Raw genomic sequence first — 26,321 nt, 5'->3', positions numbered from 1 at the left:
TGGTACCAAAATCAAATAAAGACATTACAAAAAAAAAAAAAAAAAGAAAAAAGAAAAAGAAAGAAAGAAAGAAAGAGAAAAAAGAAAAAAAAGAACTACAGGCTAATATCCCTGAAGAACAGAGATGCAAAAATCTTCAACAAAATATTAGCAACCCAAATCCAACAATACATTAAAAAAATAATTCACTGAGATCAAGTGAGATTTATTCCTGGGTTATGAGTGAGGGTGGTTCAACATTCACAAATCAATCAAAGTGATACATCACATCAATAAGAGAAAGGACAAGAACCAAATGATCATTTCAATAGATGCAAAGAAAGCATTTGAAAGTACAACATCCATTCATGATTAGAAACCCTCAACAAAGTAGGTTTAAAGGGAACACACCTCAACATAATAAAGGCTATACATGAAAAGCCCACAGCTAACATCATCCTCAGTGGGGGAAAACTGAGAACCTTTCCCCTAATGTCAGGAACAAGACAAAGATGTCCACTCTTAACACTTTTATTCAACATAGTACTGGAAGTCGTCGCTATAGTAATCAGACAACAAAAAGAAATAAAAGGCATCCAAATCAGTAAGGAAGAAGCGAAATGTTCACTATTGCAGATGACATGACACTATATATAGAAAACCTGAAAGACTCCACCAAAAAACTGCTAGAGCTGACAAATTCAGTAAAGTCACAGGATACAAAATCAATGTACAGAAATCTGTTGCATTTCTATATACCAATAATGAAGCAGCAGGAAAAGAAATTAAGAAAATAATCCCATTTACAATTACACCAAAAATAAGATATCTAGAAATAAACCTAATCAAAGAGGTGAAAGACCTGTACTCTGAAAACTATAAAACACTGATAAAAGAAACTGAAGATGACACCAAGAAATGGAAAGACACTCCATGCTCATGGATTGGAAAAACAAATATTGTTAAAATGTCTATACTACCCAAAGCAATCTACACATTTAATGTAATCCCTATCAGAATACCAACAGGGTTTTTCACAGAGCTGGAACAGAGTCTGAAAATTTTTATAGACCACAAAAAACCCTGAAAGCCAAAGGAAACTTGAAAAAGCAAAACAAAGGTGAAGGCATCACAATTCTGGACTTCAAGTTGTATTACAAAACCATAGTAATGAAAACAGTGTGGTGCTAGTACAAAAATAGACACAAAGATCAATGGAACAGAATAGAAAGCCCAGAAAAGAACCCATAACATGTGGTAAATTAACCTTCGACAAAGCAGGAAAGAATATCCAATGGGAAAAAAGAATATCTCTTCTTCAAATGGTTCTGGGAAAACTGGACAGCAACATGCAAAAGAATGAAACTGGACCACTTTCCTAAGCCATATACCAAAACGAACTCAAAATGTACTAAGACATAAATGTAAGACCTCAAACCATAAAAATTATGGAAGAGAACACTGGCAGTAACTTCTTTGACATCGACCACAGCAACTTCTTTCTGGATATGTCTTCTGAGGCAATGGAAACAAAAGCAAAAATAAACTATTGGAACAACATCAAAATAAAAAGCTTCTGCACAGCCAAGGAAACAATCAACAAAACTAAAAGGCAACCTACACAATGGGAGAAGATATCTGCATATGACATATCTGACAAAGAGCTAGTATATAAAATATATAAAGAATTTATAAAACTCAATGCTCCAAAAAACAAATAATCCAATTAAAAAATGGGCAGAAGGTAAGAACAGTTTTCCAAAGAAGACATACAGACAGCTAACAGACACATGAAAAGATGCTCATCATCACTTATCATCAGGGAAATGCAAATCAAAATTATAACGTGGTATCACCTCACACCTGTCAGTGTCCAGAGTGTTAACCATTACACCATGGAACGCCACTCACCTCACACCTGTCCGAATGGCTAAAATAAAAAACACAAGAAACAACAGGTGTTGGCGAGGATGTGGAGAAAAAGGAACCCTTTTGTACTGTTGGTGGGAATGCAAACCGGTGCAGCCACTCTGGAAAACAATATGGAGTTTCCTCAAAAAGTTAAAAATAGAACTACCCTATGATCCAGCAATCACACTACTGAGTATTTATTCAAAAAATACAAAAACACTTCAAAGGGATACATATACCCTGATGTTTACAGCTGCATTACTTATACTAGCCAAGATATGGAAACAGCCTAAGTGTCCATCAACTGATAAATGTATAAAGAAGATGTTTTACATATCACAGTGGAATATTATTCAGCTATAAAAAGGCATTAAAATCTTTCCATGTTGTAACAACATGGATGGAGCTAGACAGTATAATGCTAACTGGTATATAACAAATATCATATGATTTCACTCATGTGGAATTTAAGAAACAAAACAAATGAGCAAAGGGAAAAAGAGAGAGAGATAACCCAAGAAACAGACTTTAACTATAGAGAAAAACTGATGGTTACCAGAGAGGAGGTAGGTGGGGGAATGGGTGAAATAAGGGATGGGAATTAAGGAGTGCACTTGTCCTGATCACCACAGGGAGATTTAAAAAACTTGGGAGGGGTGCCTGCGTGGCTCAGTAGGTTGAGTGGTCACCTCAGGTCATGATCTCACAGTTTGTGAGATCGAGCAGAGCATCCAGCTCTGCAACTGACAGCATGGAGCCTGCTTGGGATTTTCTCTCTCTCTCCCTCTCTCTCTGCCCCTCCCCCACTCACTCTTTCTCTCCCAAAATAAAAAATAAACATTTTTAAAACCTTGGGAAAAACTAAATAAAAATAATAAATAAATAAATAAAATGGGGATAAAAATTCTTGCCCATATATATATATATATATATATATATATATATATATGTAAAGCACTAAGCATAGTACGCAGCACATTATAAGTGCTCAATGAATATTAGCTCTTATTACTCCTAACATTATTGTTTGATATACACATATGTTGTGAAATGATTACCACAGTAAAATTAGTTCACATATTCATCACCTCACACATTACCATTTTTTGTGTGTGTGGTGAGAACATTTAAGACTACTCTCTTAGCAACCATCAAATATGTGATATAGTATTTTTAACGATAGTCATCATGCCATACATTAAATTCCCAGAACTTATTCATCTTGTAACTAAAAGTTTTTACCCTTTGACCAACATCTCCCCATTTTCTCCCATACTCCTAGACCCTGGTAACCATCATTCTACTCAGTTTCTATGAGTTCTTTTAGATTCCATATATAAGTAAGATCATATGGTATTTGTTTATCTCTGTTTGGCTTCCTTCACTTAGCATAATACCCTGAAGGTCCATCCATGCTGTTGAAATGGCAGGATTTCCTTCTTTCTCACAGCTGAATATTTCTGGGTGTGTGTGTGTGTGTGTGTGTGTGTGTGTGTGTGTGTGACATTTTTTTTAATCCATTCTTCCATCAACAGACACTTAGGTTGTTTCCATGTCTTGACTGTTGTGAACAATGCTGCAATAAACATGGGAATGCAGATATCTCTTCAAGATAGTGATTTCATTTCCTACCTAGAAAGTAGGATTGCTGAATCATATGGTCATTCTATTTTTAATTTCTTGAGGAACCTCCATATTGTTTTCCATAATGGCTGTACCAATTTACATTCCAACCAACAATACACAAAGCGTTCCTTTGTTTGCATCCTTGCCCACACTTATCTCTTGTCCTTTTGATGATAGCCATTCTAACAGGTGTGAAGTGATGCCCCATTGTGGTATGGACCTGCTTTTCCCTGATAATTAGTGATGCTGGGTGCCTTTTCAGGTACCTGTTGGTCAGATGTTTTCTTTGGAAAACTGTCTGGTTCAGGTCCTTTGCCCATTCTTTAAATAGGGTTATTTGTTTTTTGTCGTTGTTGTTTGTTTTTGTTATTGTTGTTTGCTATAGAGTTCTATGAGATCCTTATATAATTTGAAGACTAACCTCTTATCAGATACATAGTTTACAAATATTTTCTCTCATTTTTTAGGGGGTTTTTTCATTTACTGATTATTTCTTTTGCTATGCAGCTTGCTAGTTTGATGTAGTCCCACTTGTTCATTTTTGCTTTTGTTGCTTGTACTTTGGAGTCTTATCCAAAAAAACATTGCCATAACCAATGTCAAGGAGCTTTTGCCTTGTTTCCTTCTAGGAATTTTGTTTTGAGGTCTTACAATTAAGTCTTTAATCCATTTTGAGTTGATTTTTGTGAGTAGATATCAGAACTTTAAAAAATTCATCTTAGGCATCCTTAACCATTTCACTCAGCTATTATTCAGTGAAATGATACCAAATAAATACCTTTTCTCTTGCAAGAATCACTATTTGTTGTAAGAAGTTTTCTTAGAGTGGTAGCTTTATCCTATTCCTGCCTCTACCAAAGACTTTTGTGTTTAAACTGTTCCTCCTTCAGGGGCGCCTGGGTGGCACAGTCGGTTAAGCAGCTGACTTTGACACAGGTCATGATGTCAAGGTCATGGACTCAAGCCCCACCTCAGGCTCTGTGCTGACAGCTCAGAGCCTGGAGCCTGCTTGGAATTCTCTGTCTCCTTCTCTCTCTGCCCCTCCCCCACTAATTCTTCTTCTGTCTCTCTCTCTCTCTCTCTCTCTCTCTCAAAAATGAGTAAACATTAAAAAAAAAAAAAATGTTCCTCCTTCATCAGGACCCTGCCCAACCTTTGGGGAAACAAAGACTTTCTAGGAAGGTATTCATTATTTCATTCATTCATGAAAAAAAATATTTAGGGAGAACTTATTACACACCAAACACTGGGTAAGATGTGGGGAGCAAACAAGCAAAAGTAATTTAGGGCCGTCAGAGCGAGGTGGCACCCACATCACAGTTCAGAAAGTGAATGAATGCAGGGCCAAAAACCGGGACCTCCGCCCGCGGCCCTCCCTCCCTCCCACCTATCTCACCCAGCACCTCAGAAAACTTGCCAGCGCCCTCCCAGTGACACGAGTCACCGTGCACTTCTAGGAAAGGCTTTGATACTGAGAGAGGGTTTAGGGAAAATAAATGCAGAGAGGAGAGTGTCCGCAATTCAGGCAGCAAATAAGCAAACATGGTTAAAACAAGCCAGCAAGCAAAGCGTTAAATAAGCATACTCTGAAAGCTTCGCAGACTCTGTCTTGGTCTGAGGAGTGACCAGGTGAATCTGGAGACAGAGCGGTGAACGTGGCCACAATTCCAGGTCTCGACGGGGGCGGGCGCAGGAGACCGACTGGAGGCTGCGGGGCTGGGGGTCTCTCCAGGTCAGGAGCCACTGCGGCGCCGGGTGTGCGGTGGGGCAGTGCCCGGCCCCACTGCAGGGAGAGGCCCGGGTGTGTGTGGGTGGAGGTCCCGCCCCGGGAGAGGCGGGCCGGCCGGGACTATTTGAGGCGCGGAGCCACCGCCCCGCCAGGGATTGTACCAGGTCGCTTGAAGTTGCCCCCCGCAGCAAGCTAACTAGGGAGCGCTGGGCTGTGGGGTGAGTGGCGGGGGCGCCTGGGGACGGGGGACGGGGACGGAGCCTGCTGTCGGCCCCGACGGGGCAGGGGCGAGAGCGCCCGCGCGGGGGTCGGGGGTCGGGGGTCGGGGGCCGGGGGCCGCGGGTGGGCGCGGAGAGGCGGAGGGCCGCGGGCGGAGCTGGGGGAGCCGTCCTGGGTAGGGGCCGTAGCCTGCGAGTCCTGGAGGGAGCGGTGTGCGACTCCGGGAAAGTTAGCGGCGCTTTGCACACACTCAAGCACTTTGCTGGGCGGGCCCTGGGTGTGTCGGCGGGCCCTGGGTGTGTCCGCGGACCACCCGCCGGGGCGCAGGTCACCCTCCGCAGAGACTGGGAGGCTAGACCACGGCGTCCCGCCCTCCCGCGGCGCGCCGGGGTTCCAGTTCGGGGTTAGGAAGCCGGTCCCCCTTCGCAGGAGGTGGGGAGCCTGCCCAGGGACTCTGGAAGCGGCTCCTGCGCCCCGGGACTGGGCTGCGCGGCCGCTGCATCTGGCTGTGGGGCGCTGGGGCTCTTCCAGGCCTGGCGGCGGCAGGGGCTGCAGCGGCTCTCGGGGTGCTGATCCCTCAGAAAATGGTGATGCCCCGGGGCCTGAGTGGGCATGTGCCCGGCTTGGCGAAGACCGCACATCTTAAGCTTTTGCAAATCGGTGACTCATCCCTGCCCAGATTGGCTAACTTGGGCATTAACATCCCGGATCTGTGCTGAGGACGTGTAGGGTGTGGCAGAATGGTAGCCCAAAAGTGCAGAGCTCCAGCTGGGGGCAGCTCTTAAGACATGTATGAAGATGTATTCTGAATTATCAGTTCCTTACATAAAAACACTAAAATGTGTCCATTCTGAGGAGTAGGACCTTAATGCCAGAGAGTCACATAGGGGACACGTAAGGTGAGACCCCCCCCCCTCTTCAAGTTAGTGATTGCTAGTCCAGATACTGTGGAATGTTTGTAAAGTGACTCCTGGGAGTTGGGTCTCTGGACAGTAAGGACAGGTGAACCGCAGTGACCCAATCTGTTTCTCGGATTCTGGGAAAGGAATGGAAAAAGTTCATCTGTGTTCTTTGGAAGATTGGAACTGCTTCCTAAATTCATAATGTTTGGGGGTTACACTTAGAATCAGCATGTTCTGGGGAAAAGTTTTATGATGGTTTTTGAATGTTTTGAGCTTAAAAGTGTTAGACGAATGCTTCACCACGTTACTTAAGTAGCAGAAGAGGGGGCAGTCTGCCTGATAGACTGACCCCCAAAGCTAGCTTTTTTTCAATGGAATAGGCAAGTCTCACTCTGTTCAGAGGTCTTTAATCAGTATTTCACTATGCTACAAATATACATAAGTGCTTTACTTATTTATTTTTTTAATGTTTTACTTTGGAGAGAGAGAGAGAGAGCAAGTAGGGGAAGGACAGAGAGAGGGAGACACCAAATCTGAAGCAGGCTTCAGGCTCTGAGCTGTTGGCACAAAGCCCAACATGGGGCTCTAACTCATGAACCATGAAATCCGGAACCTTGAGATCATGACCTGAGCCCCAAGAGGTGCTTTAATATAAAGACTTTTTACTTATTGCTAGTGACGTCAAAAGGCCAGCATTGGTCTCTCCTATAACTTAGGTACTTATTTGCCTAGCATCTCATCAGGCAGACTCTAAATCTTTTTTTTTTTAAGTTTGTTTGTTTGTTTGTTTAGAGATGGGGCGGGGGGAGGCATGAGTCAGGGAGGGGGCAGAGAGAGAGGTAGGGAATCTCAAGCAGGCTCTGTGCTGTCAGCTCAGAGCCTGATGTGGGGCTCGAACTCAGGAACTATGAGATCATGACCTGAGCTGAAGCCAGATGCTTAACCGGCTGAGCCAGCCAGGTGCCCCTAGACTCTAAATCTTAACTGCAGCAGAGACTTATATTCATATGTTATAACTTGAGCATCTCATGTTGACCTTAAATAAGATTGGCTTATAAAGTTAATGTATCCGAGACTCATGGTAACTTATCTAAACCATAGCCTCTCTTTCCTGTGATAGTTTGGGAAACAGGCTCCTCCTGAGGACAGCTGAGTTAGCATTTGGTATCTAGTTCCTGAACTGGTTCTTCTCATTAAATTCTGAGTGGTAAGCCTGCCAGAACAGTGCTTGCTATAAACTTCCAATTTGCTGCTGACTAAGTATCATGTGTTCTCTCTTGATTGATGTTCAGCTTTTCCATAGGGGGAAAAATCAGTAACTGAGAGGCGCAAGGTAACTTTACCTTCCTTGATGCTGAGGAACTATGATAAGAAGGAAATCCTAGTAAAGGACCAGTTTCCTTTATTCCAACTCAGCATCACCGAATTTGGCCTTGGAAAGTGGATTTTCCTCAAGCCCTGTTCCATGTTTCGGCAACTGCCTCCTGTATTCTTCGGAGAGGAGTGTGGGCAGTGCCTTGGGGTTCTGAGGAAATACATTCATGATCCACTTCTCTTTCAGCTCGTATAAAGGTCAAGGCCCTTTGTGAGCAGAAATTTCAGAAGTGCTCCCAGGAACCCTGACTACTGGACTAATTGCTAGGTGGGCCTAGAATAGCATAGTACAGTAGATAGCCACTCTTTATTAGAGGGTAAAGTACAATTAACAGCCAATTAAAATGGTCTGCATTATGACTCATGTTTAAATTCCTTATTCCAAAGCAACACTGAACTACTTCCTGTAGGTTTTTCCAAATATGAAGACCCAGGTAGTATTTCCTCAGTGTTTTGTTTTGTCTTTGATATAGTTTCTTTTCTGGAGCTTCTAAATTCTCTGATTCTGGGAATGGCAGGATAGAGTTCATATATCTATAGCATCTGTAGGGTGAGAAGTTTGTTTTTTTTTTCATTTAATTATCTCTTTATATAAACAATCCATCTAAAAAGAAAGAAAGAAAGAATTTTTCCAGGCAAGTAAGAAGACTTTTATCCAAATAGTTTTTTTTTTTTTTAAAGTTCTATGGTTGCTAGATTTCAAAAAAGCATTGGTTATAAACTTTTTCAAAAAAGAGATCTGTTGGTTGAGAATTAAGATAGCAAAACAGTGCATACCCAGTTTTTGGAAAAGTACACTTTATTGGTTTAAATATGGTTATAATTAGTAAAATGTGCAAAATGGCATCGTTGTATTCGGTATTGGATACAGTGAGTGTTGGAGCTCACTGAATGAGTCACCCAGCTTTTTCTGACAAAAACATGATCGTTTTAAATTTGTTTATAATTTCAACATGTTATGTAGTTCTGAGTGAATAAGCCAGAGAATTAATCTCTAAGTGAAGTAATAAACACTTTTTAAGGACTATATTTTAAAATTTCAAAGAGTGAAGATTTTACATTAGTATAAAATGAGTTTGAATTAAGAGTGAGGGTCCTTGGACCCTTGGTTGTTGGCCTGCCAAGGACGGAATGACTTTGGGCCACCATATTAGCTTTCTAAGCCTCTGTTTCCTCACCTCTAGAGTGGGAATATTAACCTTCCCCTGAAAATCTTATAAGATTATTATCAGAATGAAAATAGGAAAGGTATGGGAAAGTGCTTCATAAACCAAAAAGTACCACACTAATGCAGGATTTCATTATTCTAATGGGCTTGCCTAATGTGTCACAACACAATCCAAACTGTCACCCAAGGCTTTATGTGAAACACAGTGGAAAGAAATTGAAATCTGCTTTGTTTCTCAAATTGTTTTGGTTGGAGCTGGAAATAAGCTGAATATGCTCCAGCAGAGACTTTAGGAAGAAATGTTAAATTTTGGAAATGCTGTCTTTTTTTTTGGAAATGCTGTCTTTAGTTTCTGGTTTTAGTCAGCCTTTAAACACATCTTAGTTTGATAGGTGTTATATTAATAAGATACTTTATAAGGCCAATGGTACAGATTTAGCTAGTTTTTTTTTTTTTAAGTTTATTTATTTGTTTTTAGAGAGAGAGCAAGTGCAAGCAGGAGAGGGTCAGAGAGAGAGGGAGAGAGAGAATCCTAAGCAGGCCCCAGGTTGACTGTCAGCATAGAGCCAGACGTGGGCTCCATCCCACAAACCAGGAGATCATGACCTGAGCCGAGATCAAGAATCAGACGCTTAGCTGACTGAACCACCCAGGCACCCCCAGATTTAGCTGGTTTTAACTATTGAAAATAACTTTTTGGCTTTTATTGACCTGTATATCTACATTTTTGGAGGGATATACACACTAATCAGCTTAAAGTGTTTACTCAACCAGGCACAGTTTTGCCCTCCCTCCCCTGCCCCCAGGATATTTGGTAATGTCTGAAGACATTTCTGGTTGTCACAATGGGGAGGGGGGGTATTGTGCTACTGACATCTTGTATATTGAAGCCAAGAATGCTGTTCTACATCCTGTAATGTTCAGGGCAGCTCTGACTCTGACAGTGTATCTGACCTGAAACGTTAGTGGTGCTGAGACTGTGAAAAAGCCTTTGCCGAATGGGGATATTTAAGAGAAGTCAACAATATGTATAAAGTTATAAATCTGGGTCTTTGGCATGTTGCCTAGGAATGGAAGAAAAGTTTGTGTGATCAAAGGAACTGAACTCTCTGCCCACCTTGAAGTTCAAGATTATTTCCTACTGCCGTCCAAAACGAGAGTCTTTGCTTTCTTAAGAAATGTCCCTTCTAGGGCGCCTGGCTGGCTCAGTCAGTAGAGCATGCAGCCCTTGATCTCAGAATTGTGAGTTTGAGCCCCACTTTGGGTGTAGAGAGTCCTAAAAATAAAATCTTTAGGGGCGTCTGGGTGACTCGGTCAGTAAACGTCCGACTTCAGCTCAGGTCATGATCTCACGGTCTGTGAGTTCGAGCCCTCTGTGCTGTAGCTCAGAGCCTGGAGCCTGCTTTGGATTCTGTGTCTCCCTCTCTGTGCCCTGCTGTCTCTCTCTCTCTCTCTCTCTCTCAAAAAACATTAAAAAATAAAAATAAATAAAAAAAATTAAAAATAAGAGACATCCTTTTTTCCCCCTTTTCTGTAACAACTCTTCTCTCAAGTTCCTCTTGCGGTGGCAGCACACTTTTCTTTTTAAATTTTTTTTTTCAACGTTTATTTATTTTTGGGACAGAGAGAGACAGAGCATGAACGGGGGAGGGGCAGAGAGAGAGGGAGACACAGAATCGGAAACAGGCTCCAGGCTCCGAGCCATCAGCCCAGAGCCTGACGCGGGGCTCGAACTCACGGACCGTGAGATCGTGACCTGGCTGAAGTCGGACGCTTAACCGACTGTGCCACCCAGGCGCCCCTTTTTTTTTTTAATTTTTTTTTTCAACGTTTATTTATTTTTGGGACAGAGAGAGACAGAGCATGAACGGGGGAGGGGCAGAGAGAGAGGGAGACACAGAATCGGAAACAGGCTCCAGGCTCCGAGCCATCAGCCCAGAGCCTGACGCGGGGCTCGAACTCACGGACCGCGAGATCGTGACCTGGCTGAAGTCGGACGCTTAACCGACTGCGCCACCCAGGCGCCCCTTTTTTTTTTTAATTTTTTTTTTCAACGTTTATTTATTTTTGGGACAGAGAGAGACAGAGCATGAACGGGGGAGGGGCAGAGAGAGAGGGAGACACAGAATCGGAAACAGGCTGGCAGCACACTTTTCTAAGCCTTTTAAGGAAGGAACATCAGCAGAGGAGCACCTGACTTCTGCTTTAAAAGATCAAATGCTACAAGAAACACATGAATATAAGCCCTGGGAGCGTCACTGTGACTTCCTAGCCAAACTGCCAGCAGTTTTCCACTTTAGAAGATGGACACGGTGATATGCTTAAACTGCTTCCAAATATGTTTGAGAATGCCGAGATTAAAAAGGAGATGTGCAGAAAAAATTAGTAGGAGGTAACATTTAACTGGGTATAAGTAACAGCAGAGTTTGATAAGGTATCTGGTATGTATAAATGAAGGAAGGACATTAAGTCCTAGGAGGGGCTCTGCCTTTTTTTTTTTAACCAAAAAGTGTAATATTTTACAATTTTAGGACATGTCAGTTAGGATCTCTTGGGGTAATGTCATTTCTTAAAATAATTTAGTAAATCTCACAAGTGAGCAACTCAAGGAAAAAGAGAGTCTGATTGTTTAAGGGCCAGGTCACTTTGGCAGGTGATCCTGATCCGAGAAAACTCACCCAGGCCTCAGGAGTCCCAGGTTGTCGTCCTCCCCTCACTGCCAGAGCACCTGCAGCAGGGATACGTGTGAAATATCTTCTATGGTTAGAGCCATGGCTCAGGGAGAGGAGCAGGAGAAAGCAGGAGTGATATGTCAAGGCCTCCCCTGGAGTCAGCTTTGGGCAAAGCCAACTCTGTTTGGTATCATCCTACCCAAAAATATTTTCCTCCACATTGTCTGACTCTCCTCTCATCTCCTCTCCTCTTTTTTTTTTTTTTTCTTCACACCCTTGTTTGTTATACTGCTGGAGTTTGATTTGGAATAAAAAATATCTTGAAATAAAAAAAGGAAGAAAGGGGGAAGAAAAGAGGCATCTTGTGCCTGCCTTTCATTTTCATTGCTCCACATCTGATCTCACCTCTCCTTTAAGGCTTAGCTCAAACAATACCACCTCTTCCCCTCTTAGAAGTAATAGTTCTAGTTGAGATGCCCCATCACACAGTCTGGCTCACAGTATTGATCCCTTGTGATCCCTGCTGGTCTGTGAGCCCTTTGACCATACAGATCTTGGCCTATCCATCTTCAAACCCAGACAAGAGCCCACACAGTGCCTGACCCAGAGCAGGCATAAATATGTGCCATTGGAGGAATAAATGATTGGCAGTAGCTACACATAGGGGCACTGGTTTTCAAATCTCAGTAGAAATCAGTCAACTCTGCTTTCCTCCTAAAACCCCGAAGATGGCATGGGGCTGATCTTGGGACCGGGAAGGGAGGTGGGTGATTACCCTTTGTAAGAGGCTGACCCCTTTGTAAGAGGTGGTGGAAAAAGCTCCCAGGAAGGAAGGTGTGGAGGATCACTGATGAACCAGGACTGTTTGTGTTTTTACCAAAGAAAGGGGCAGAACATTTTCTTCCTTGTTCTTCTCTCTCCCGTCTTGTAGGCCCCAGGATTCAGAACACAGGCTAGTATGATTAGAGTTTAAAGTTATTAATTAAATAGGGCTTGGTAATCTAGCTGGAGTGCATTCCTGCCCTTTGATGAGCTGTTTTGGTAGTTCCAACACCACTGATTTAGGCGTATCTAGGGAATAAACTGGCTGGGGAATAAAATGCCTGCCTACAGATTGTCTAGAACTGCCCAATGAACTATTTGTGATGTTGTGTTGATATGGAAACTGGTCAAATCTAGGATCAAATGATAACCTATCTTTTTTTTCCTCCTTTCAGGAAAATGGCAGACAGTTTTTCAGTAAGTGTTTTATGTTTATTTTCTTAATATATATTCCATGTAGGTTGAGGACTTTTTTTTTCCTTTACCATCAGACATTCCCTTCTAATTTTCTCACCATTTGGCTTCTTCTGGCTTTAACTGCCCAATGAGGGCTTATTAGCTGAAGTCTTGTTTTTCCAGAAGCAGATTCAAGAAGAAATCGAGGCAGATAGAGGCCTGAGACTCACTAATAGTAACTCCTTTACTGAAAAGCCTGGGGCAGAAGCAAGTGGATTTCATGCTCAGGAGCTGAGAAATAGTATGAGCAATGGGAAGTGTGGTGCAGTCTGAGCATCCTAATTTCTGTGATTGTTTTTCTCACATCAGTTAGAGAGTATGTGCTTTTACATAGAGGAAGGCTAGCTCCTGACTTTGGCAAATTATGAATGGCAGCCCTCCATGCTCTGAAATGATGGAGGCAAGAATAAAGTGATACAGGAAATGTAGCAGCTGTGCAGACGTCCCATGAGGCAGAGAGGAAAGGAGAGATACCCTGGCTTCTCACTTCTTCCCACTCTTTAATCTCTTGCCAGTACTGCCCCTTAGCCAGACTCTGGAAGCCTGGCAAACACCATCTGCAGGGGTCAATTTCCCTGAGATCAGGGCAAGGGAAGGAAGAGGGATGGATTTGACCAGCACATTGGGAATATGGCAGGGCTGACTCTTTGCTATCAAACATGGAATTCATTGAACTATGGGAACTCAGGCCCATCACCCTGACCACCTGCTATAGGGCATCTTTTCATCTGAACCATGTAGTTGTTTGATTTTGATAAGCCATGATCATCAAAATGCAGATAAGGCAAGTACAGACCTGTATCAGACACCACTGTGCATGGCCATGCACCTATTGTGCCGGCCTGGGCCAGGCTTGCGGTTCTGCTAGAAATTAGAAATGGGACTAGGAGCCCTTTGAGAGCTGCTAAGAATGTAACTACCCCTGTCCAAAGTCCTCTTCTGGAATGGTCTTGTGAAATGGGATGGAGACTCTTATTAAGCTATCCTGGTTCTCTCCAAGGAAAAGTCTGTGCCATTGGATAGATGTGTTAACTTTACCACATAGTTAATATATTGACCCACTATGGCCAAGAAAGTATAGCAATCATTATTAGAATAACAATCAATCAATGAAATGCATTCTTTATGGCAAGACGATTTGTGTTGAGAACTGTAAATTGTTTTACTTTCCATTTTCTGTATGGCTCCCCTCCTCCCCAGACAGTAATCAACCTGGAATCCCACTTACTTAATGGCATGATCGGGCCTTTTAAAAAAAACCTAAACTTTAAAATTTTTAAATAGTCCTAGATTTACAGAAAAATTGCAACGATAGTACAAAGAGTTCCAGTATACCCTACGCGCACTTTTCTCTATTGTTAATGTCTTACATTAGTATGGTACACTTGTTAGAAATAATGAACCAGTGCTGATACATTCTTACTAAAAAAAAAAAAAAAGAATAAAGTGATGAAGCATATGTAATCTCAAAGTTTCATTTTAGTCTTAGGAACTGCAGACTATTTAATAGGTGGAAAAAGTTTGGTTGATATGAATTTCATACCTTCACCATATCCCTCTACTTCTTAGATCACATATTCCTGTTTCCTGAAAATTCTGTTTTTGTGAATGTTTTTCCTCCTGTAATTGTTTACGTCTTTCTTTCCAGCTTAATGATGCTTTGTCTGGATCTGGAAACCCAAACCCTCAAGGATGGCCTGCCGCATGGGGAAACCAACCTGCTGGGGCAGGGGGCTACCCAGGGGCCGCCTATCCTGGTGCCTACCCTGGACAGGCACCTCCAGGCGCCTACCCTGGACAGGCACCTCCAGGAGCCTACCCTGGACAGGCACCTCCAGGAGCCTACCCTGGACAGGCGCCTCCAGGAGCCTACCCTGGACAGGTGCCTCCAGGAGCCTACCCTGGCCCCACAGCACCTGCTTATCCTGCACCAACTGCACCAGGAGCCCACCCTGGGCAACCGAGTGGGCCTGGGGTCTACCCTCCTCCTGGACAGCCAAGTGCTCCTGGAGCCTACCCTGCTGCTGGCCCCTTTGGTGTCCCTGCTGGACCACTGGTAAGATGGAGTTAGTTGTTTCATATACTTGATTGTGATCAGGACAAAGCTAATGAAGAAAGAACACAACAATTGTCTGGAGCGTTGGTGCCATTACTTTGCTGTGCTGTGGCTGGGAGCTGGCTCTGCACACTGACATGCAAAGGGCTTCAGAGAGACCTGAAGCTTTAAATTCACTGGTTAGAGCCACTTTTCGAGGACCAGCCATGATGTATATCAGTCCAATAGAAAAAAGTAGTTATTTGTATTGCGTTTAGTATGCATACTGTTAGTATAAAGAGAAGTCAGTGTATCTTTTGAAGACCTTTGTAAAGCAGCTTTAATATAAATGAAGTCAAGATCATAGTAATGGGGGAACATTTTGGTTACTATTATTAATATACACTGAGTACATAACATGCACCAGCAGTGTGCTTCTATGTGAATGATTTCATTTAGCCCCAAAATCACCCTAGAAGATATGTTATTATCCCTACTTTACACTCGAGGAAATGGGACAATAGAGAGTCATACAACTTGCCCAGGGTCATAGAGGGAATGTGTAGGGAAACCAAGGTAATGTGGTTTTGAAAAACCTTCTAAAGGTAATTTTGTGATCTAAGGATTGAATTTCCCTTTATGTTAAAACCCACTTTAGTAAATGAATTCTAAATGTAAAATCTAACTGTGGGGCTCCAGACACATCTCAGACACAGATCCTTCCCTTTTAGATGTATAGACTAGTTGGGGGATAACATACAGATGTGAGGCAAGTGTTTAGTAGTAGCATGGGATCAGACCCTTCCAGGACTATGTGGTTGCTGGCACAGGTAGCGTCTGACCTGCTTTTAGGTCAGCTTAGAGGAGAGTGCAGAGAAGGTGTTGGGAGTGTGGGAGGCATTGAGCAGGGCCTTGACCACAATTAGTCATTTGTAGACAGATGGGGACGTGGAGGCTGTGGAAAGGAAGAGGCAGATGTGAGAGAGGTTACAAAAGAAGCCCAGGAGCTAGTGGTTAGGTCTTAGGAGTCAGAGATGACTGGGTTTTTGATAATGGACAACTACAGCACCGGCCAAGGGACAACCCCAAACAGGAAGTCGGGAATGAGACCTGATGGGGGATGGGGAAGAAGAGACAATTCCAGCTCACACCTGTTGGATATGAGGCATTGTAGCAAATTCAGGAGGAAGTATAAGGCCTGGAGAGAAAAGACTTGGGTGGTGGTTGAACCCAGGAGGAAGAAATTATGAAGGGAAAAGAGAAGAGCCAAGAGAGTTTTGGGAATATTTACAGCACCTTAAACATAGATGGCCAATAAATTTTTGTGGAAGAACTAGGGAATGTATTAAATAAAAAAGTGTTCATTTAATACATAAATTATCTGCCTTTAAAAAAACTAAACTTTAAAAATTTAAAGTTCTAGATTTACAAAAAAATTGCAAAGGTAGTACAAAGAGTTCCTGTATACCCTACACCCACTTTCCTCTGTTGTTAACATCTTAAATCAGTAAGTATCTGCTAAGTATCTGCCACATTCAAAGCACCCTGTTGATGTCATGTAAGTAGAATTTAGGAGAACTCACAAGTCCCCAAATGTGACACAATGTCTGCCCTCAGGGAGCAAAATAACCATGGTGAAGTACATTATGTGACAAAGGTCTTAAGAGTGGCACAAAGTTGTGTATCTAAAATTGATACAATTATATCTCAATAAAAATAATAAAAAAAGAAGAGTAGCTAGCAAAAAATGTTAGTATTGATTGCAAGGTCTAGCTTAAGCCTTTCCAAAAAATAGTCCAAGTGAATGAATTATAGATTGGGATGTCTTAGTAATTCCTGAGAAATACAGTGCTCCAAAAGGGAATATGTTCTGTCTTTGGTACCAATTAACTGATGGTTTTATTCTTGACTATTGCTTGTGCATGGAGGAAGCCTTATCTCTTCAGGCCCTGTGCAGGGTGGCCTGAGAGTCTGGAAAAATGGCTTAAATTAGGATTATATGTTATTCACATTCAGCAACATACTTTTCTTTCTTTCCCCAAGAAAATATGACTCTTTATTAACACATACATGTTTTTTTATCCCCAGACTGTGCCTTATGACCTGCCTTTGCCTGGAGGAGTCATGCCTCGCATGCTGATAACAATTCTGGGCACCGTAAAGCCCAATGCAAACAGGTAAAGAGCAAAATTAGCAACTCAAACATATTTGTCAATTGCCTCTTGAATAAAGAATGATCTGTACTGATGCATAGGGGCACTTGTACCCCAATGTTTATAGCAGCACTCTCAACAATAGCCAAATTATGGAAAGAGCCTAAATGTCCATCAACTGATGAATGGATAAAGAAATTGTGGTTTATATACACAATGGAATACTACGTGGCAATGGGAAAAAATGAAATATGGCCTTTTGTAGCAACGTGGATGGAACTGGAGAGTGTAATGCTAAGTGAAATAAGCCATACAGAGAAAGACAGATAGCATATGGTTTCACTCTTATGTGGATCCTGAGAAACTTAACAGGAACCCATTGGGAGGGGAAGGAAAAAAAAAAAAAAAGAGGTTAGAGTGGGAGAGAGCCAAAGCATAAGAGACTGTTAAAAACTGAGAACAAACTGAGGGTTGATAGGGGGTGGGAGGGAGGGGAGGTTGGGTGATGGGTATTGAGGAGGGCACCTTTTGGGATGAGCACTGGGTGTTGTATGGAAACCAATTTGACAATAAATTTCATATATTAAAAAAAAAAAAAGAATGATCTATTTTGGATTTTAATGAAAATTCTAAAGCTACACATTTAGAATTCTATCCCGTAGAATTGGGATTATCCCATAAGTCAGTGTATGTCCCCACCAAGGGACAAAGTGTCCCTCGCTCAATCTTGTTTTTCTCCCAGAACCACAAGGAAACAGTTCTCCTTTGTGAGCACAAAGAGAAAGAGCAGAAAACCCATTCAGAAAAAACTAGCTTTTCCCTCACAGTGAGAGCCTTAGAATTTAAGGGAAGTAGAGCCTCAGTAATGTAATACTTGGCCATCCCTCCACTCTGAGCCATATATTGTCTAAAAAACCAAGCATGCATTTCATGTCTAGATGCCCATCAAAAATTGGGGTGAGGAGCACCTGGGTGGCTCGGTCAGTTGAGTATCCAACTTTGGCTCAGGTCATGATCTCGCGGTTTGAATTCGAGCTCCGCGTTGGGCTGTGTGCTGACAGCTCAGAACCTGGAGTCTGCTTCAGATTCTGTCTCCCTCTGCCTCTCCCCTGCTCATGCTTTCTCTGTCTCTCTCTCAAAAATAAACATTAAAACAATAAATAAATAAAAATGAAAAATTAGGGTCAAAACCACAAAGATCACACTGGATGTAATTTTGAGTTAGTGAGAGCTTGCGTATCATACCACTCTCTCCTCATACTTGTACAGATCACCCTGCAGTCATGCATGGCACAGTGCAGTCTAAGATCTGGTGAGCTTCACTGCCATTTCCGCCTTCCTACTGGGCACATCAGGAGAGTGCCAGATTCCCATGGTGTCAGCCTGGTCTACAGATGTTAAGTGGCTGGATGGGGGAACCCTAGTCTTCTGAGTAGACACTATTAAAGATTTGGAAAGAAGTTAAAGACTTCATCAAAATAAGTCAGACTTTGCCATTGGAACTGGTTTGATGGAGGTGAGCTAGGATGGAGTAAGACTGAGCTAATTTAGGAAAATCCATGCTGATTTATGGCTGCCCTGGAATGCCTGGCTCTGGTTATTACCACTAGTTATTTACATGTAATATGAGCAGGTTAAGGATATCCTGAAGACATCCAGTATACCTGTCCCTGAGGCTAGTGGTACCATTAAAGCTCCTGCAGCCATAAATTAATCTGTGTTTCTGGGTTTTGTAAACAGTGCACAAAAGGTACAAATTCAAGCTATGTATACAGGTATACAAGAATCCATAAGCAGCCTCTGTCACCTTGCTCCTCATGGATTAATGGAAACCACCTTGTCTGTTACCAGGAATTGGACTCCGCCTCCAGCTTAATCATTTACATTCAGATTGCTCATTTACTCTACCTCCAGCCAGTTTTCCCTGGTTCTGTGTGGTAGCCACTACCCTTTCCACCCAGCCTATACAGCTTCTCTAAACACAGTGCTTACCTGAACAATAAAGCTTGTCTCACAGCCAGTTATAAAACGTATATATCCTCTGCCTACGTCCTTATCCATCTTTCTTCCCCAAATACCACACAGAACCCAGCACATGTGATCCTGTGCGTATGGCACTCACGATTTGTGAATATCTGCCCTCCTTCCTCAGCTGCTATCACACAGAACCACACTGGTATGTTTGCCTTATTTAGGGTTATTGCATTAGAAACTTTAGCTCCAATAACACTAGAGATGTAGACAGAGCCTGTGGCAGATTAAAACTAATTTTGGTTGAAATGATTAAGAGGATAGTAAACAGAAAAAAAAATGGTTGCTTCTTCTGCAAAATCTGTGTGAGGAATTACATGAAAAAAAGAATGCTTAAGGTGGCAGAGATGGCAAGATCTTCCTTTTCACTGTAGAGAAAATACAGCCATTGGAATTTTTAGTCAAATACTAATTCTGTTGTCGTCTGTTTTGACCCTCTCCCTGTGAATTTAATATTGGAAGATACATTTGTGGCTGTATATGTCTGTTACTGGGTAAATGAAACAACCCAAGGAATCATTGTTAATAGGTCTAGAGTGTAGACCTTGCTTTAAAACAAGAACACCAGCTGATTCTGATGTTAGTACTCTAGGGAGCACACTTTGAGAAGCTGAGGGATAGAGTTAATACTCTAACAGTCCGAGGACTTGTGTTTGCATTAACAGCCAAGGAGAAGGAATAAGGTCAAAAAGTTAAGCCAGGACTTCCATTAATTCCACTTCACATCATGGAATGTTTAACACATTTATTGCCATGACCTCACAACTTAGCAACAGGATACCGAACATTATGTTGTCTCATTCTTGTTATTTTAGGACTTAGGTTTTTGGTTAACTATAAGGAAGGCAGGTATTCGATAGCTTTTATTTATTTGACTGGCCTGCCTTTCATAGGTATTAAAAGTAGCTTGGGAGGGCAGGGAAGAGGTAAGCATTATTATTTGCCATGTAAAGCATAAAGTGGCCCTAAACTTACATAAGGAAACCTTGAAGAGTTTTCATAGTAGAGGCAGTAAAGAGGGAATGATAGCTGAATACAATGATGTGACCAAAGACAATGAGGTAAAACAATGGAACACATACTGCCTTACTTACTTTCAGATACTACAAGAGTACATCAAATACTTGGCCTAGTATACGTTCCAATTTGAAGCCATACTCTGGTTTATTTACTTCCTGTTTAGAAAATGTCCCTGAATTTATAAACTGATTTGCTCTTTAGAAAATTATATGTTCTTTGGGGCGCCTAGGTGGCTCAGTTGGTTGAGTGTCTGACTCTTGGTTTCTGCTGAGGTCATGATCTCAAGGTTCATAGGTTTGAGCCCTATGTGAGGCTCTGTGTTGACGGCACGGAGCCTGGAATTCTCATTGTCCTCTCCCCTTCTCATGCCCCCTCTCTCTCTCTGTGTGTGTCTCAAAAATAAATAAACATTAAAAAAACCCTATGTTCTTCACTTGATACATATGTACAACTTGAATCATTTTACTAATTCTGGTCTTTGGTTTAAACAGACTTGCTTTAGATTTCAAGAGAGGGAATGATGTTGCTTTCCACTTTAACCCACGCTTCAATGAGGACAACAAGAGAGTCATTGTTTGCAATACAAAGCTGGAGAATTTATGGGGAAAGGAAGAAAGACAATCAACTTTCCCATTTGAAAGTGGTAAACCATTCAAAGTAAGTTATTGCTACTATTATATATTGATAATGTATATTTTTCATGGGGAATCACTCTAAAACCATAATGCATTTGAACTGAATTTTTTATCAACTGTCCCGGGAGACCTAACTAGAACATCTGCTCCTCATCTTAGGACCAGGCTCAGCAGGACTCGCACACTCCCCAACTCCATTCACGCATTTCACCATTGTCCCTGTTGCTACACCTTTGAGTTTAAGCTTTTCTGGAAATGAGAAAAATAGCATCTTTAATAAAAAAGGCAGAAAGTCTTGATGGTACAGTTGGGCTGAGATTTAGTTCTTTAATACAGCGTAGTTGGCATAGCAATCAAAACTAATTTTGTTAAGTTCTAAAATTAATGCATGTTTGCTTTATGAAAAGATGTATAGGTTTTCAAATTAAAAAGTTCTCCATCGTTTCTCCTTTCCCCCAACTTCACAAAGGTTGCAACTTGGTCAGTATCTTTCTAGTATTTTCTATGACATACAACACACTATTTATCTACTTTATTTAAAAAAACTTTTATTAAGTAATTTCTACCCCTGAACTCATGACCCTGAGATCAAAAGTCACATGCTCTACTGCCTAAGCCAACCAGGCATCCCAACATACTTTTCATTTTTAAGCACTGCTGCAACAAATATTAGGCCCACAGTGTTGCGTTCAGAGTAGAGTGGTTTGTAGAGTAGAGAGTCTACTAATAGCTAGACTGTAAACTCCTCAAGGGCAGGGACCTATAAGGACCATATTCTACATTCGGTGGACATCTTTTCATAGTAGAACATTTTTACTTAGGGGCACTTAGATGGCTCAGTCAGTTAAGTGTCTGACTCTTGATCTCAGCTCAGGTCTTAATCTCAGGGTTGTGAGTTCAAGCCCTATGTTGGGCTCTGTGCTGTGGATGTGAAGCCTTCTTTAAAAAACAAAACAAGGGGCGCCTGGGTGGCTCAGTCGGTTAAGCGGCCGACTTCAGCTCAGGTCATGATCTCGCGGTCTGTGAGTTCGAGCCCCACGTCGGGCTCTGTGCTGACAGTTCAGAGCCTGGAGCCTGTTTCGGATTCTGTGTCTCCCTCTCTCTGACCCTCCCCCGTTCATGCTCTGTCTCTCTCTGTCTCAAAAATAAATAAATGTTAAAAAATAAAAAAATAAAAAACAAAACAAAACAGAGGCTCCTGGGTGGCTCAGTCGGTTAAGTGTCTGCCTCTTGATTTTGGCTCAGGTTATGACCTCACACTGGGCGTGGAGCCTGCTTAAGATTCTCTCTCTTCTTCTCCCTCTGCCCCTCCCCTGCTCGTGCTCTCTCACACGCTTTCTTTCAAAAACAAGCAAATAAAACATGGTTACTTAATAGTATTTCAACTATTGAGATATGTGATAATTCAACAAGTACCCTATTGATAATTTGAAGTATGTAAATATTCTAAATGAATAAAACCTGGAAGGCTTGTTTTACTAAAATACTGTAATAACTGTCCATATCTTTGCTTCCTAGAAGAATAATTTTATTCCACAAGTGTACATATTTAAAATTTAGGTAAGATATTGCCAAAGTGCCGCTTCCAAAAGGATGTAAGGATAAATGTGCTCGCTACTAATTATTGGGAAGTGTTCCCACTGCTCTTTCCAGAAATGGTTGTTATTGATCTTCACGGCATTTGCCACTTTACTAGAGGAGTTCTACTTTAGTATGTTTATTTATTTATTGAAGTACAATTGACATACAGTGTTACGTTAGTTTCAGGTATACAACATAGTGATCAACATCTCTATGTGTCATGCTGTGCTCACAAATGCAGCTACCATGTGTCACCATACAACACTATTACAGTACCATTGACTGTATTCCCTATGTTCCACCTTTTATCCCAGTGACTTATTCATCCCATAACTGGAAGCCTGTACCTCCCACTCCCCTTCAACCATGTTGTCCATCCCTGTATCCCTCTCCCCTCTGGCAACCACCAGTTTGTTTTCTGTATTTATGGGTCTGTTTCTGCTTTTTGTTCATTTGTTTCTTTCTTTGAATTGTTTTTTAGATTGCAGTAAATGAAATCATGGTATTTGTCTTTCTCTTTTTTTTTTTTTAATTTTCAACGTTTATTTATTTTTGAGAGAGAGAGAGGCAGCACGAGCAGGGGAGGGGCAGAGAGAGACAGAGACAGAAACCAAAGCAGTCTCCAGGCTCCAAGCTGCCAGCACAGGGCCCGACACGGGGCTTGAACTCATGAACCGTGAGGTCATGACCTGAGCTGAAGTCGGACACTTAACCGCCTGAGCCACCCAGGCGCCCCTATCTGACTTATTGCATTTAGCATAATACACTCTAGGTCTGTCTGCATTGCTGCCAACAGCAAAATTTCATTCTTTTTAATAGCTGAGTAATATTCTATTGTATATATATACCACATCTTTATCTGTTCATCTACGGATACACACTTGTGTTGCTTCCATATCTTGGCTATTATAAATAATGCTGCAGTAAACATAGGGGTGCATATATCTTCTTGAACTAGTGTTTTTCATTTTCTTTGGGTGAATACCCAGTAGTGAAATTACTGGATCATATAGTATTTCTGTCTTTAATGTTTTGAGGAACCTCCATAGTGTTTTCCACAGTGGCTGCACCAATTTACATTCCCATGCACAAGGGTTCCTTTTTCTACACATCCTCACCAACACTTGGTGTGTTTGTATTTTTACTTTTAGGTGTTGGGCATACAAAGACTTTGTTTTTATGTAGACACATTATTAAACTTTTCCTTTATAGCTTCACCTTTATCATTTTTTTCATTTTCTTTTGCTTAAATCTTTAAATATCTGGAGTCTATTTTGACTGCAAAGTCACTTCTTTGGACTTCAGTCAGTTCCACAGATGATCATACAGATGAACTATGGGACATTCTTAGCTCAAGCCAGACTGGTTTTGACATAAATGAGCATTCCTAACAGTTTTGTGTATGTGCCATTTCAGATACAAGTGCTGGTTGAATCTGACCACTTCAAGGTTGCAGTCAATGATGCTCACTTGTTGCAGTACAATCATCGGATGAAAAATCTCCATGAAATCAGCAAACTGGGAATTTCTGGTGACATAGATCTCACCAGTGCTTCACACACAATGATATAATCTTACAGGGGAAGATTTAAAAAAATGAAATTGAATATGAACCCTTAGACATTTAAATCTCATGTTTACTGACTGAAAAATTTTACCTTTATTCATCAATGTCCTTCTTGTAAATCACTCATTTAATAAACATTCTAAGAGTTACCTGTCTTCCTATGTCATTTAATTGGGGCAATTTATTCTTTTTTCTTTTTAAAGATTTTTTTTTAAGTGACCTCTGCACGCAACATGGGGCTCAAACTCACAACCCTGAGATCAAGAGTCGCACACTCCACTGGCTGAGCCAGCTAGGCATGGGCCAATTTATTCTTGATAATGCATAATGGACTCAGTGGAAAAGGAATATGTAGCAATATTAATACTGCATTAGAGTCTCCCAAAGTTTCCTATGCTTGCTAAAATAAGAAAATAGTATTTTAACCTCTGTGTGTTTCCATAAAAACCAGAAGATACTGCAAGGAAATCATTCTCCCATTCTCTTACTTAAGGAAATATATATTCAGAAAATAAGAAAAAAAGAAACAGTTTAGGTTTTTTTTTTGTTTTTTTTTTTTTTTTTACTGTTAGCATTCTGGTGTATTTCTTTTCATTCCTATTTTCTCTTTCTAAACTATACTTAGCTGTTTTCAAATATAGCTGTTTTGAAACCTTGCTGTAAGTTCTCTTGGTTTTTAGGAAATATTATATTTATAAAGGAAAAAAGCTCTTAATTGATCTATAATAAGCTTGAGAATTAATAGTTCCCATTGCCAACATTCTCAACCATGCCTTTCTGCCCTTCCTCATTATCAGCAAGCCCAAAGATTAACACAATTTCAAAACTAGGATGTAGTCATAGCACTTCAAAAGATCAAAATATTGTTTGGTCTATTGTTTCTATACTACCACCTCCTAGATATTTTATTATTACAAGGTGGGTTCCTCAGGAAGCAGAGATTAGAACACAATAGGTTTATGGCGGAGAATCTCACAATTAACAGCTCGGGATGAGAAAGCACACAACTGGGCAGAGGAAGAAGTTGGGCATCAATGCCTCAGCCCACCCTGCAGGGGTTCTGAAGCTGGGATGATCCTTGGGAGCTGTCAAGAGGACACTGATCAGTGAGTAAATACAAGCCATCTGAGAAACAGTATGATCTTGGGTGAAGTGGCTGTCTTCACCTGAGGTAGTTTTCACACAGGGATGGTACCTGAAGCCTGTTTAGAAACACTTCTAGGGGGCGCCTGGGTGGCGCAGTCGGTTAAGCGTCCGACTTCAGCCAGGTCACGATCTCGTGCTCCATGAGTTCGAGCCCTGCGTCAGGCTCTGGGCTGATGGCTCAGAGCCTGGAGCCTGTTTCCGATTCTGTGTCTCCCTCTCTCTCTGCCCCTCCCCCCGTTCATGCTCTGTCTCTCTCTGTCCCAAAAATAAACGTTGAAAAAAAAAAATTAAAAAAAAAAAACACTTCTAGCAATTAGAGGAAAAAAATCTTTCAGTCCTAAAGAGGGATGTGAGCAGCACATCACATCTTATTCGGAAAACTATGTTGGGGCACCTGGGTGGCTCAGTCAGTTAAGCATCCAACTCGATTTTGGCTCAGGTCATGATCTCACAGTTCATGAGTTCGAGCCCCTACATCGGGCTCTATACTGATAGCATGGAGCCTGCTTGGAATTCTCTCTCTCTTCCTCTCTCTGCCCCTCCCGTGTGTTCTCTCTCAAAACAAACTTTAAAAAATAATTAAAAAAAAAAGAAAACTATGTTAATTCCTTACTCTAACATTCTGATCTTGACTATTCCACAGCTATGATTAAGTGGAAAAACTTGCTAAGTGGAAAAGCTATGGAAAAAAGAAGGGACTTGGTTTACACAAAATTACTGAAGTCCTGAGCCTTGGTTCCTTTGTCTATAAAATGGTAATACAATACGTCTTTTGTAGGGTTACTGTGATTGTTGAATAAATATTGTTTGCAAAGGGGTTGTTATATAGTGGTAGGTCCTCAATAAATGGAAATTCCTTTTTTTTTTCATTTTTGGAAAGATGTTTGTTCTAACCAGCTATATTCCTTCATTGTAACTTTAAGGATTTGCCTAATACCTCATAATTCTAGAGTCCAATAGCCCAAGAACACTGTCTAGTTGTAGGGCAAATTGATGGCTGCTACCCATCCATTCCCTGCTTCCTAATAGTCACAGTTTTATTCAGGTATAATCCTAGATAAAATAGGGAATCCTGATTAGGTAAAGACAATCCCTGGCTAAACTGCAAACGGAGATGTGGCATTAGATGGCCTAACCAGACTAAAGGAAAGAATATACATACTCTGATTACAACTGACAGCCATTTTGTGACCCCAAAAGGACTCAGCCAAAGATGACACCAAGGATAACAGAATGAACTATGAATAGAATGTTTGACTATCATTGAGTTGTTGATTGCAAAGTGTCTGGAATCA

At 41.5% G+C, this 26,321-nt stretch overlaps 1 protein-coding gene across 1 annotated transcript; it reads left to right on the top strand.

Annotated features, from left to right (window-relative positions):
* Positions 1-5,375: 5,375 nt before the first annotated feature.
* On the top strand, positions 5,376-24,029 carry LGALS3 (galectin 3). Its single transcript, XM_047079620.1, has 6 exons — positions 5,376-5,463; positions 12,798-12,819; positions 14,507-14,914; positions 16,982-17,070; positions 20,589-20,754; positions 23,730-24,029. The coding sequence occupies exons 2-6, from the start codon at positions 12,802-12,804 to the stop codon at positions 23,883-23,885; spliced, it is 837 nt and encodes a 278-aa protein (XP_046935576.1). The 5' UTR covers positions 5,376-5,463; positions 12,798-12,801; the 3' UTR covers positions 23,886-24,029.
* The last annotated feature ends 2,292 nt before the right edge of the window (positions 24,030-26,321 follow it).

Source organism: Lynx rufus, unplaced genomic scaffold (assembly GCF_022079265.1).
Source record: "Lynx rufus isolate CCGP_SWC_20201006 ecotype Redwood Valley unplaced genomic scaffold, mLynRuf1.p SCAF_17, whole genome shotgun sequence".
Classification (NCBI taxonomy): domain Eukaryota; kingdom Metazoa; phylum Chordata; class Mammalia; order Carnivora; family Felidae; genus Lynx; species Lynx rufus.
The sequence above is the reverse complement of the archived record's forward strand: the minus strand, read 5'-3'. Positions and strand labels throughout refer to the sequence as shown.

What these genes read in the sequence shown, in the direction of transcription:
- LGALS3 (XM_047079620.1), top strand. An exon ending in GTGTCCCTGCTGGACCACTG is followed by an intron (nt 14,915 to 16,981) that starts GTAAGATGGAGT and finishes TTTTATCCCCAG; the next exon opens with ACTGTGCCTTATGACCTGCC. An exon ending in GTAAAGCCCAATGCAAACAG is followed by an intron (nt 17,071 to 20,588) that starts GTAAAGAGCAAA and finishes TGGTTTAAACAG; the next exon opens with ACTTGCTTTAGATTTCAAGA.